The sequence below is a fragment of the Pieris rapae genome, chromosome 5 (assembly GCF_905147795.1).
Source record: "Pieris rapae chromosome 5, ilPieRapa1.1, whole genome shotgun sequence".
NCBI classification, from domain to species: domain Eukaryota; kingdom Metazoa; phylum Arthropoda; class Insecta; order Lepidoptera; family Pieridae; genus Pieris; species Pieris rapae.
Genome location: NC_059513.1, coordinates 4,806,542 through 4,821,354, shown reverse-complemented (window position 1 = coordinate 4,821,354; position 14,813 = coordinate 4,806,542). Strand labels below are relative to the sequence as shown.

The following is a 14,813-nucleotide window of genomic DNA, read 5'->3' as shown; positions in this document are numbered from 1 at the left end:
GTCCTTCAATAAAAGAGCGTACAAATTCTTAAAAGGCCGGCAACGCACTCGCGAACGTCTTTAGAATGTCTTTTAGAAACCTTCTAAAACATATATAATTATTATGTTAAGAATGTAAATAATTTATAAAAAGTAGTAGTAGTAGTAAGTAAGTAATATATTTCAGATAAAGTTAAAGTAAGGTATGTTATGTAAGCTTTATCTAAATGTAACGATTAAATTCGCACACTGTCAAAAATCCTTCTACGCCCAAGTTATAATCCTATAGGTATATACTTAAAACTATTAATAATCTACTTTCCCATAATAAATATTTTAACAATAAATAAACCGCTTGTAACCTAACCTAACTGTGACAACCATAACCAGATAATTGTACGTAAAAATATCTTAACAAATCATATCAACACTATTAATTAAACGGAGTGTCCATTTCTCCCTTTTCCTTATTTATTTTTCGGTAAGCCATCTCTATCTATTGTATCAAAATTTTTGGATACAAGACATACATACATACATGTTATGTCATACATAAAAAAGTGAAGCTCGAACTTACTTAGTCAGGTATGAGAACCCCTCGCACAATTCTTTTTTTTTAATTGTTGGGACATCAATATTCTGACCTCCGTGCCGGGACAGCTCTTAAAGTGACGCGAGGGTTGGTCGGTATATAAGAACCCCATCTGCTCACTATGGACGGAACGCAGGGTTCCCTTAAAGGGGGCGGCCCTGATACAGCCCCCTTCAAGCCTAGGCTATGACTACTCCATAGATATTGGATAATTGAATGGAATGTTAGATAATTCAATCATATAAAAACATATCATACATAAACAAATAAACACTTCATCTATACAGGCTCATGACCTAAAAAATCAATGGGAACAAAGGCACGAAATGTCATTCAATGTCCATAAAAAAGACCGTAAAAGTCACAAATCACGCATAAACAATAAAACTTTTAAAAAGCAAACATAAAATGTAATCAAATTTCTATCGCAGCAATCCTTTGGGAAATCAGCAGTGGAACGTGTCACACCTGATTTCACGTGTCTGTAAATATATTTATTGGGATGTCCTTAATGCCAATTACTTATAGGATTTTGCATCTACATATACCATGGGACCAATACCACGTCGACTGTCAAACTTTTGTTTCGTTGGTATTTAAGTTGTCTTTAGGCGAGCCTCCAATCAGATGAATATTTAGGAATTGAAGCGGACCTCTGACTTGTACTTGTGAAAGATTTGAACAAATCCTTCAAATTAAGTTGGAAGGTTCTCGATCAGATTATCTTAATGGCTAATCCCAGTGGCTAAGGTCGAGAAGTAAATAATATGCATAACTCTTCGTTAGCGCGTTATGACGTCATCGTAATTATTGTAGTTGTAGAATGTAGATGTCGCTATATACTTACGTAAACTGCCTTTAGGCTAAAATGGCTTGATTATTCGAAACAAACATATTTATGAAATACAATATAAAATTTTACTTTATGAGGTATAATATAAATAAGTAAATAAATATATATATATTAAAAAAAGCAACATTTCTAACATACTATGCACGATAAACTAAGTTTAACAGTTCATAATTTAACATTGTACAAACATCGTGTGATATTGCAGAACCTAATTCCATTCTCAATGCGGTTACCTAATTGTCTATTACTCAGCATAATATATTATTCACATACTACATTATGATATTAATATATAACATTATCTAATGTTATATATGGCTATTAGATGACCTGGTCAATATAATCTTCAATTCATGAATGAGGTTATATATGTTATAACAAAAAAAATATAAATCTATAATAATGACTAAGTTTTAAAAAGGTTTTTTGGAGTAATTTTTGTATTCAATAATTTCAAAATTTGATGTTTTATGACTTGTTTCAAAACCTTTATACTTATATTTTTACTTTCTTTATAGCTTCGTAAGTTGCAGGTAAACAATATTTTTTTGGTTTACTAGCTTCCCCGTTATATTTTAATATGATATGATACTTAGCTCTTTTGGTAATTAAATACAAAAAAACATTTTGCTAAGCTTCCCTATACAGCGTGTTCGGTTTTCTGGTATATACATATTTTTTCAAATTAAAAAATACTCGAAGTGCTCCAGCCATCTTTAAGTGTTGATACATACATACTGTACTATTAAATTTTTAGTTATATAGATGTATATAAGTGTTTCTATATATACAAATAGACTCAAGTACGAAGTCGACAGTAAAGACAAATGCATTTAGGTCGTCGTACCGATGTAAGAAATTACTCCTCAAGATAAGACACACGAGTTAGCAGTACGGAACTAGCCATTTGGATGCCACGACATATACATATCGCAGACATAATACCTGTAGGTTTACCCCGTAAATTCAACTGCGAAATTGATTCGATTTTATATTGAAAAAAAAATACGTTTATTTTTGAACATAAGATCATCAAGGTATCACTTATTCCACGTCAATAAATTCGAACCTGTAGGCATCCCAACTCATCGGCAAAGATGATAGAGGGATTAATTTTTTTAACATGTGATTCGGAGCTATAGCAACCAATATAGCAATATTCTACGTATCTTGGATGAACTACAACAAAGTTTCTCCTTAGGACGATTTTATCATTGGAATGGACAACAGAGGAACCGATAGCTAGAATTGCTTAAAATAAAATAAAATATGTCATTATGGAACATAAGATAAGAGTATCACTTATTCTACGTCATTAAATTTGAATCCGTAGGCATCCTTAGTAATCGGAAAAGAGGGTGTAGGCCGAGCGAAAAAGCCGGCGTAACTCGGCGGTACTCTTTTAAAAAAGTATAATTAATTACCAATAACTTGACAGTGGTATAAATTACTAAATCTATTAAAAAATTCAACCTACCTATCTATCTGTCTATTGTCACATACATATGTTTAAGTGTTACAAAATAAGTAAACAAAAATCAATTGCCATCGCACTTTTTAAAGAATGTTTAAAACAATAATTACTACTTTATGACTAAGTGATATTCAAAATATAATTTCTTATCAGTGTCCCCGATATATGATAACTCTATCATACCTTATCATAGACATTTCAAAACTCAGAGATAAATCGATAATACTGAAGTTCGATTTAATTTCAACAGAATAATACAGTTGGTTCGACGTCATTTTTGTGCTTAAACATGGCAACTCATTATTATTGGGAGAGAACAAAGGCATGGATGCTCGATAATAAGATAATCGTACTTCTCTCGTTACTGTCATTTTGTCTGTTTGTCTCAACGTTGGCGATAGCTGGTCAAAGAAATCGGCTCAATACGGAATTAAATGATTTGAAGAACAGTCTTACCACAACCTCAACCACACCACCACCTAAAAACGAGACAGATACAGAAAACGGCGATGGTGCCGGTAATGGAGGTGGTAATGGGGGTGGTGATGGAGGCGGAAATGGAGGTGGAAATGGAGACGGAAATGGAGGCGGAAATGGAGGCGGAAATGGAGGCGGTGATGCAGGCGGTGATGCAGGTGGAGATGCAGGCGGTGATGCAGGCGGTGATGCAGGTGGAGATGCAGGCGGTGATGCAGGTGGAGATGCAGGCGGTGATGCAGGCGGTGATGCAGGAGGTGATGCAGGCGGCAATGGAGGTGGAAATGGGGGTGGTGATGGAGGCGGTAATGGAGGAAATAATAATAGCACTGGCAATGGAACGCTTCCGGAGCAAAGATAAAATCAGTGCCAAAACTACTTTAAGTGACAATAAAAGTAGTGTTCTCCTTAGGATTAAAATGTGTTTGTTGTGATGATTTTTTTTAATAAACATAATATGCATAAACCTTTTATATTGGTAACTAATACAGGTTTTTATTGAAATTTCTGCATTGGTTTCTGATGTGCGTACCTATCTATACCTTTCGATGCCTTCTTCACCTGAATTGTGCTCTGTTGCACAATCGCATTAAATTTTTTATTGATGACTAACTTTTATTTGTCGTTTTGGTACAAACCATTGCAAGTCAAATTTCGAAAAATATTCAAGGCTAAATAAATCATTATCACAACAGATTACAACTATGTCGGCCCTGAAATAATATTCAGGAAATATGTTTGTTGTTGATAATTATAATTTCAATGGTTGAAAGTTACATTTCACGGTAATTGTTTTCTAGAAGGATCTATTATTCCAATAAAGTGTTATTATTGACACCATTTTAAGAATCAGTTCATATATCTAAAATGAATTTTGTTGCAAGTCGATTTGCTATTTAAAATAAGCGGAAACGTATCAGCTCTATTCAGTTAGCGAAGAGAACGCCCCCTAGCGGGAAGTCATTGCATTAGAATATAAATTGAACTCTTTATACAAACACTCATAATTTGCATTTAAGGCGCAATTCACATCAGCTTCTTAAAAGTAATATTAACAAAACATAGACCATATTCACATTGATCTCAAAATTGTAACTAAACGTGAAAAATAGTTAAATGTTAAACATCTCTTGACATTAATATTGATCCTTCTAAGTTTTGTCAGCCCTAATCAGTGTGTTTGTTTACCTGTAGGAATATACCCACACTTAAACTGACTCTATCGTTTGTTATGATTGGTCTAAATCCTTTAGAAATATCTAGATAATCAGACGATAAGAAAATCATTGTTCACCCATTTTTCTTATGTTCAATCTAAATTTATAACTTATTTAAAATATATCAGACAAACAAAAAAAAATCATAACATAGCTTTAGAAACGTGTACTAATATGTTATAAATATTCATAGTTATAAGTAGCTCGCGTATCGAACGTTTAGACTTAGCCAATATTCCTTGATCCTTAGGAAGGCTTTCAAAGCGTTCCATTACGTTCGAATTATAAAGGAATTGGGGGATGGGGGAGTTTATGCTACAATGGTATAGGTGCAGTTTGGGGACTCGATACATATTAGAGATTTCAATGCTATATTTATATTTCCTTCGGGAATGCCGTAGTATTAGGGGTGGAAGCGATTGTTTTGAGGGTGCGAGCGTGTCTGCAACTGTCAACTACTGTAAATATTCTATGTGTATACAGAATTAGATTTTCTATTCAAAGGGTTTACGGTTTTGAGGAAGACAGCTGCAGTCGCTAGCGTAATATGTGTTAGATGAAACACTAATTCCGTATTGTATTTTAACATAAGTTTACTACATATTGTGTGTATGAACTTCTCAGCTACATATCATGTTTAAGTTTATTATGAAATCAATGATGGTATCATATACAAAACTTGCGTATAAGCGAGCTTGCGTTAGATCTTCTATGCCTATAAATAATTATATAAAAGGCTCTACTAGTTAAGCCTTTAGTTTTTTTATAGAACAGAATATTAAATGAAAATAAGTTATTCCTTATATTAAGTTAACGTAGTTATTACCTTAAGTAAATAGTTTCTTCTATTAAGTACGGTGCGCTAGGGTATGGTCATTATAGTTTTAGTTTATTTTATTTTAGTTACAATATTTCTGGTATTACACGTAATTTTATGTTTTATTTGTTAATTATTTATGTACTTCCATACTAAGCTTGAGAAAGAAACTGCGTGTAAGCTATAGGGCCGTCTGTTGCCTATTATGTTATGTAACCTGTTCTTTTTATATGCGTGTTTAAGGTTTCCGATTCGAAATAAACACTTGACGAGTTTAGATAGTATTAACTAAGTACTCTTTCTGTCTTTGGGTTTTCTTTGTTATTAATAGAGACGGATGTGTGTTTTATAAATGTTAATCAATGTTATTAATCTTTTTATTAATTTTAACATAGTGTATATCAACTTTATTTTTTTATAAATTCAGGCTTTCTTCGCCCTTTTGATTGGATCATTACTTAGCGAAAAACTAAGTGGAAGATCCACTCAGTTTCACCAGGATGTGATCTCATTTGCGCTTGGAATGAAATGACGGTTTGGCCCAAAGTAAGATCCACTTCTAAATTGGCTACATTTACTAAGCAGTTTGAGCCTGTTTCTTTTAAAAATTCAATTTTAGAAATATTATACTGAAATTTGGTGTTGGATTGCGATTCCACATGACACAAAATACTATTCCGTTTTATTAATTTATTTTTATATAATAAGTAAATTTTTGAACCCTTTTGTTCAATATGAAATACAAACAGCAATACTTGGAATCTTTAATTTACTTTAACAGTTATGTATAGAGAACAGTGAAAAGGGTTAGAGGCGGCCTTTGTCAAGAAGCACACTGAACTACGAGATATACTGGAGTGAAAATATATTAAAGTTCAAATATATAAAGTGACTGAGTTTCAGAATTAATTGGCTATATTATTATATCAGTTATGTAACATGAATATCAAGAACTAATCTACAAAATTTGATAACCACTTATGTAAGGTAAGTTAGTTAAGTTATTTTTACCAGAATTATAACTAATATAAAACGTTTTATTTATAAATATAAATTCAAACATATATTACCAGATATTAGATTAACGCATTACCACATGTTAATATTTTATATTAAAAAAATTAAAAGATGATGAATGAGAAAAAAAGTACAAACGCTAGGCTTGGTATTATATAGAATGATATTTCAAACGTTAATGATGTTTATTTACGTAATAACAAACACAGAGGCCGAGCTTACAAAGCTCCACGTGAAATACATGTAACGAAAGCTCCTGAAACTTGTTTTGACATAATAGCTAGAAGTTCGGCAGTTAGCGCGCCTAGACGTTTTGAGTGTGGTCTAAGGTGTAATTTAAAGTTAGTCATAGAAATCTCAAGAGGAGATACTGTAATGTAAAACGGGACATCAATGAATTTACTGTTCGCAATACGTTATAATAACTTCGAATTAAATAGTATTATGGAGCAAAATAACTTAAAAAAAAGTTAAAATTTCAAATGAGCAATATAATAATGAGTCCTGAAAATATGAGACACCTAAATAATCTCTGAACTTTCAGGCTATACTTATAATAAATTAATATTAAATAGGTACAACGGCGCATAGTATGTTAATGAAAGTGTTTAATCTGCTTGCAAAACAGATTGTAACACTTCTTTTGTATTTTGCAACAAACTAAATGTATATATTTCTTCTTGATTATTAAGCTATTGCATAGATTATATCGCGGGCTTTGAGCACGGCGACCGAATCAAGAAATTCCGTAACGAAAAAAATCTAACACACGATTTCGTAATATAGATGTGGCCAATACGCGTTAGAGCGGGACAAAACGCATACTGCGTCTCACATCGGTCTGGCGTAATCGGTGATGTAGCGTAAACGCAGCCATTGCAGCTGGTATGAGTAAGACAGACTAGGCGTGTTAGTCAGAATCTGTTAGTGTGGTAGAGTGGTAGATTGAATTTATATCGAAGAAAATATTTAAAAAATCGGCATAAATAAACAATTATAATTGCATAAGTTGATACAAAATGCTATGTAATAGCTTTACCGCGGCAGTCCGCGAGTGACACACGTTTTCTTATTATTAGTTAATTTAAATAAAGGTCGTGTAAACCTTTCCACATGACATAAACTCTACATATAAATCAAATAAAAGCATAGTTAATCAATATTTTATGGATTTAAATAATGTTTTTTTCTAGATCTATAATAAAACTCTTATGACTTAAGGAAGTAAATTGGGTTTCACCTGGGCCGTTTGGTGGATATAACGGGTACTCCCCACTTAGTATGGTCCTGCCTAATGACCAAAGTTTTCCCAACTTCACATGCGTAATTACCCTAACATTTATGATACAATATTGTTATGTGTGGTACGTGAGTGTATCAGTGGTTATCGATTTGTTTGGTTAAATGTGAAGAAACTTATATGCTAGACTTTATTTAAGCGTGCAACTCTCATCTCATCGTCAGTCTGAATGGATAGAAAACTTAAGTTGCATCTTAAGTTTTCTAGCCATTCAGCTTCTTAGCCATTGCTTGGTCGACTGAGTCGTTAAATATTTATGATACTGTTTACTTTATTATACTATTTAATCGATTGCGTTTTTGCCTTACACTGTTTTTAAAAATAATTTTGTTGTCTTTTTACATAGCTTATTAATTAACTGAATATTATGAAACATAGTTTCTGCAATTGTGTGCAGGTATACTGAACATTTTTACGATCAAAATTGTTGATCTATAACAAATTATAAACTCGATGATTCTCATCTTGTTTATTATTTTCGTCGATTTTTTAAAAATCAATTCTTCTTTACACTTCCCAAACCACTCAAATTAACCGAAAATCTTTCTAATATCCGAAATATAAAAATTAAGTTTTACTATAAGACACAGTGTATCTACATTATGAACTAGTTTTAAATATAATATTGAATATCATATATTCTACTTTTTAATCATTTTTTAATATCTATAATCATATTTTGGTTCAGCCAAGCGGCAGTGGTACGAATTTTCATACAAATTGAATGAACGAAATCTGATTACCGCTAAGGTCACGTGGGATCATAAACTGTCTCGCTTATTCCATGTCATGGTATGAATAAGCGATACATCTCAGTTGTAGGTTGTCAATAGGCTCGCAATAACAGCTTATGGTAGCCCCCTGGTATGTTTAATGAATATTCTTGGTGTATTTTAGTAATATTAGGTTTAGATTATTTATAATTATGTATTTTTCTTTTATTTTGGAGTATAAGTTGCATTGCAGTTCTTCTCTTATTTTATAGAGCTGACTGGAATACATCGGTTAGTGCTTTATTTATTATTATTATTTTTATTCCAAAATTTCTGTATGTGCAATGTGTGAAAAAAATTACGAGATTATAATGTTTTGCAGTATTAGTATTGTTCTTGATTGCTATTTTACCATTATTATTTGAATGTATATTAATTATATGTAACAACTTATAGTATTGTATAGTAATTTTATGTAACAACAACTAACATTTACGTCAAGAAGTTATAGCTTTCTTAGACAGTCACTAATACCCCGAAGGACTTTAAATGAAGCTTACAAATCAAATTGACCACAGCACGTTGGGCAAATCCAACCATTTATAATGTTGACCCTTCGCCGTGCAGTCCTGTTGGATAAATTAAGAATCATATTTATCAACACAGAGCATAATGCAAATTCAAGTAACACTACAAGTAAATAGATTAAATAATCATCCTTGATGAAAAACCAGATTACTACAAATGTGTGTATTGGGCATAAAGTAGACATTAGTTCTAACACAAATTGAAAGGCCTTTTTTTTTCTTTTTTTTTCCTTCTTTTTTTTATAGAACAGGGGGCAAACGTGCAGGAGACTCACCTGATGTTAAGTGATACCGCCGCCCATGGACACTCTCGATACTAGAGGGCTCGCGAGTGCGTTGCCGGCCTTTTAATAATTTGTACGATCTTTTCTAATAAATATACCTCGATGAACGGATTAAATAAAGCATGCACTACTAGACAAGAGACTTACCCATAACAGAACAATTTCCAACCCCCAATATGAGGAAATATTTGATCAATATAAAAATATTTATCCAATAAAGACGTCATAGCATTTTCCGCCCTCTGAAATCAGCTTTCGCCCAACGAGTTAGTGATTGATAGTGTTGTTGACAACTGTTTGTCATGTATGTAGTTGAAAGGTATCGGTTACCAATATTTTATTAAAACATATCAGATTCAACCCAAATCTGAGCAGTAGCCACAAGGCTAATGGCGTAGCTTAGGTAAGGGTTAGGTAGGTGGACTCAATTTCCGAAACTAGACTCAAATTTGGTCCGTTTTGCGTAAAGCCCTGGCTACTTTAGCCAGCCTAACGCCTTCCAGAAGCGGCTAATGGCGAATTTCTGCACCGATTAGTCCTCTATGTCATTTCCATTTTCTACTAATAAAATAGGTATAATACTAATTATATTATAACTATACTAATATACTAATTACTAGATCACTATAAACTCTAAAAAGGTGTATTGTTAAAAAAAACTATTATCCCTCAATCGATTTTGTCTTATAATGACGCCATTGTTTATAAATAAATACATAAGATATTTTATTCATATTACCTCCAAATGGTCATCGTAAGTTATTCGAATAGTGGCTGAATCAGCGCACTAAAAAATATTATAATCTGACAACGTTCTATAATCGGATTTGACAAACTTTTAGAAAAAACCTTTTGTGTTAAGGGTTGTAAAAAAATCTAGTTGAACAAATCTAAACTATTGTTACTTTAAAAACACAATATATTTTTCATTAAATAAAAAATAATTTTATTTAATTAAATAATTCAATTTTTAAAAGGCTGGCAACGCACTCGCGAGCCCTCTAGCATCGAGGGTGTCCATGGGCGGCAGTTAACATCAGGTGAGCCACCTGCCCGTTTGCCCCCTGTTCTATAAAAAAAAAACCTATTTTGGTTGTAATACATTGAGGCATTCATGATTGTTTAAATTGCCTGGTGTTTCCCCCATCCATTTATAAGAACAAACAAAGTGATGAAATTCGTTGTAAAATAATTAATTGCAAACGTCTCTATTCAACGGAGATAAAAAATTCATGGCTCCGTTGCCGCTTTTATTGGCCATAAAGTTATAATTTCATAAGAGAGGTTGTGTTGACAATATTTTTAGGGTTCCTACAAGGTTTCTAATGTTATTTACTTGGCTAAGATATATATGTGTGTGTATATACATATTCTCAGATTGCACATCTGTTTATTTTGGGACTACGGTTTTCGTTTTCGGTTTTTTTATTCTGTGTTCTGAACAATGAGCTGGCTCGTATGTTGGAGGTTGTTTTTCAGAAAGAGAAACTTGATAAAAAAGATGACCAAATAAATCTACATAATGCCCCAATGGTGGAATTTCGTGTTGCCTTTAATTAAAATTTAAGGACTCGTCCCTCGGGCGTTTTAAAAAATTCTGCGATACGTCAAAGCATCATCCATGAAATAAACCTCAATTTTAAAATAACAACCCATGAAATATTAATATGACGTCACTTTAATTATTATGCATTAAAGTTTTTGTTTGCAAAACTAATTGACAACCACAATAAAACATGTACATGATACGATGTTCATAATGAATAAATTTCCATTTAAATCAGATTTTTTATTTAATTTAAAAACTTAGGTTTAGGTACATTTCACAGCGAACGAAAACATGACGTGGTTTATCCGTCACTGTCAGCTACGGTCTGTCAGTTAAAGCTGTACTTCTACAACTCACATTTTTGAGCCAACTGTCAGTGAAGTGACACGAAAACTTAGCGCAGAACGAAAAAAACGGCGTAAAACTCGTAGACTAACGTATAATATAGATTTTTCTTTTAAAGATAATGTCAGTCTTAGTATAAAGAAGTAGTAAGTAGTTTTACACTAACAATTTTTAAGCATATAAAACAATTCTTAGGGTACACGTATTAAAGCGATTTAATTTATATGGTTTCGTTTCTTAGCGGAAACCATAGAAATTATGATACAGTGTATCAGGGATATTGAACTTTTAATACTTAGTGTTGCTTAGAAAAAGTCATGGCATCTTTCGATTCTTTGCGATTGGTAAAGTCTCTATATAATTATACTAGTTCAATCACAGACGTGCGACACGATCCTTAGTTCGAATTAAAATTTACTTGCTGTGCTTATTTTTTGCAAAGTTATTCGTAAGTAATTAAAGGTCTAATTAATATGTTAATTGAATAGTGAAATGTTCAATGTTCATTTATATGTAATTTAATGTAGATATATATATATATTTACACACACATATAGTCGACTATTCACACAATGCACGCATTTATAACATATGAGTATTCAACTTAAGAGTCCAACTGGCACAAGCAATATCTGTTTACTGAATTGTACACGTATTTAATTATAGTTAATATTGTAATAAAATCAATAATTATGATGTTTAAATAAAATTACAAAAATTGCATTTACTTAAAAAAACAACATAACAATAATGAAAATTGAATTCGCAAACCATTTCTTTTCTTATCTTCACTCTACCTAAAAAGGATGTTCATTTACCTTTAAAGCAAAGATTGCAGTTTTTAAATTAAACGGAAAAAAATCAGTGGCCCTACAACCTCTTTAGGTCTTGGTCTCAAAATTCTGAATCTGTTTTATGACCATTTTTAAATCTAATAGGCAAATAGGTGATCAGCCTCCAGTGCCCGCACGCCGTTGACTTTTTGGGTCTAAGACATGTCGGTTTCCTCACGATGTTTTCCGTTCGAGCAAATGTTAAATGCGCCTATAAAAACTCTATTGGTGCACAGCCGGGATCGAACCTACGACCTCAGGTCTGGGAGTCGCACGCTGAAGCCACTAGGCCACACTGCACAAATTATACGAACATATTTAAAAAATGTAAAACAAAATAGTGCCTAAATAGCTGCTGTATTCAGATTTTAAGTTAAAGTAACGTGATGTTTTACTTAGACATGACGTAAAAATGTTCGTCACCTCTGCTTAAGTGTAATAAGCAGTGAGAAAACACTTAGGTCGCCGGCTTCTTCACAACTAATCTTTTTATAACGTGTCATAACTTAAGTGGCTTAAATGAAAATATACGAATTTCTTGAACACTCGCAGCATTAACTAATAAACAAGGTCAAATTTGTAATAAGCTTATAACTAAGTGTTAAGATCGTGTTAAAACCCCATAAATTAGGCTAATAATGTTAACACGAAACTCTATATTGCGGTATACATTTATAGAATTACAGACCAAAGCATTGTATTAAAGGAAAAACAAAAACACCGTAGCGGCGTAGATAGCATAATTGCCATGGCTCAAGGATTTATGAAGTATGAATAATAAAGACGTAAGCAGTTGTGCCACCATTAGAAGATATTACACTCACAAAGGCTCGTTTCTAAAACAAACCACAGCGAACAGAAAACAAGACACTCGTATTCATGAAAAAGGCGCAAGGCTTAAACGTTGGAGTACTAACCTTTTCATGCAATGTTACGTAGGCGGCGTATTAGTGTGCTCCCGGCGCTCAGTGTGCTACGAATTCTGCTACGGGGCAGACGCGTGAGAGTCGTTTCCCTCGTTTCGATGTTTCCCGTGTTTTAAAAATACGTTAACCAAACAAAAAATTCAGAAATTCGTTTAAACGAATATGTTATTTAGTAGCGTAAGTCAAAGAATTATAGACAAGCAGTTTAAAGTAATTTTGTTTTCTTGTCATTTGTGTTGTAACATTGATATTTAGCAAAATTTCATCTTCACTTGAAAAATGTTCAATTCTCCAATTGAATTGGTTCGAATGGAATTAATTGAACTACTTGATCAAACAGTCTCTTATAAATATTAATAATATTGAGACCGGCAATTGTATAACAAAGAGCGTTTCAAACTAATTGGGTGAGATTTCATCAAAATTGAAACATTGATTGAAGTGAAATTGGATCAGTCATAACTGAAACACCATTTCACAGTCTTGTATTATATTATATTCCATATTATTTTAAAATACGCCATAAAATATAATGTTTAATTTTTGGTGTAATTTAGTATAGAATAGTAAGTAATAGTAAGAAATCTTTTGTACTAGTACAGTTATAGTCTCCGTATATTGAAGCAATAACATTAGTGCAACATTAGTTAGTGTAACAAATGATCACTCCGTGTAACAAATAAACAAATAGTGTAACAAATGAACGGGAAATGTACTGTGTTAAGGTGATAAGTGAATAATTTGCGGAATGAGGTCGGAACGATCCTGGTTCTGCTCGATGCTACAAGCATTGGCCTTTTTGCCTACGATGGCTTTAAAAGGTAAGAACGCTTAGTTTTAAAATAAACCTAAAAAAGATTCAAACAATTACTGATAATTTAAATATATCAAGGTAATATATGTAATAAATTATTAAAGGTATAATAATAAATTCTTTGAGACATTTTATATAAATTGTTTCGAAGAACAGAAAATAATTTACGCAGTGTATAGCAATGCACATGTAGTTTACTTAACTAGACTAAGAATGTTTGAATCGTTTTGTAAAATAAATTTACAGAACTTTTAAATATTCCATTAATGTGTTAAAAATAATTTACTGTTAACGACTGTTAAAATACATATTGGACCTGTTTAATTTGCTTATATTAAGACGGAAACAATGTTAGGTAAATGAAACTTCTGCTGTGCAAAATTAAAATAATTAAAGTAAAATTAATATTTTATAAAGAAGGAAGATCTAGACCATCACCCTCTAACAAGAATAAAAAACAAAAGGAATGAAAACAAGTTATACATAGTAACACTAAATACCAGAACCTTACGAACACCAGAATCTTTATTAGAACTTGAAGAAGCATTAAAGGAACTAAAATGGGATTTTTAGAGGAGGCCTTTGCCAAGAGGCACACTGAACTAAAGCAGTTCAGATAAGAGGCTTTTATAATATTTTATAATACAAAAAAAAATATTTTTACATTGCTCTTTTGGAAATAAATATATCTATCTATGCCTCCCTCATAACTCAGGGATAATTTGGGATTCCAATAAAGAAATAATTTTAAAAGCAATCAATTAGTATTTTTCGAGTTTATATAAGATAAAGGAATAGTTATTGAGTTTAATCCGACATCGCCAAACAAAGTTATACTGTTGAAAAAATATGGCCGTGTTCAACGTTGAAATATATTTTGTTTCTAAATCCATAAAAAACATTTTCCGTTTTTAAATGATTTTATATCATTATATGAATGTGATGACATATGATTCTCGAGAAAATCATAACCCCTTATGAGCCCAGGCATAAACAAGATGTGTTTACGCTATTAGCATGCCCACAGTGTAAAGCA

At 32.2% G+C, this 14,813-nt stretch overlaps 2 protein-coding genes across 2 annotated transcripts in view; both read left to right on the top strand.

Moving 5' to 3' along the window:
* Positions 1 to 3,123: 3,123 nt before the first annotated feature.
* On the top strand, positions 3,124 to 4,210 carry LOC111003179 (circumsporozoite protein). Its single transcript, XM_045628362.1, has one exon. It carries the CDS (start codon positions 3,188 to 3,190, stop codon positions 3,734 to 3,736), a length of 549 nt encoding a protein of 182 aa, XP_045484318.1. The 5' UTR covers positions 3,124 to 3,187; the 3' UTR covers positions 3,737 to 4,210.
* An 8,808-nt stretch (positions 4,211 to 13,018) lies between these two features.
* The window catches only part of LOC111003187 (lachesin), a 47,703-nt gene continuing 45,908 nt past the window's right edge, over positions 13,019 to 14,813 (top strand). The window contains exons 1-2 of the mRNA XM_022273582.2: positions 13,019 to 13,140; positions 13,561 to 13,784. Coding sequence (XP_022129274.2) covers positions 13,712 to 13,784 — 73 coding nt within the window. The 5' untranslated portion in view covers positions 13,019 to 13,140; positions 13,561 to 13,711. The remainder of the gene's footprint in view (positions 13,141 to 13,560; positions 13,785 to 14,813) is intronic.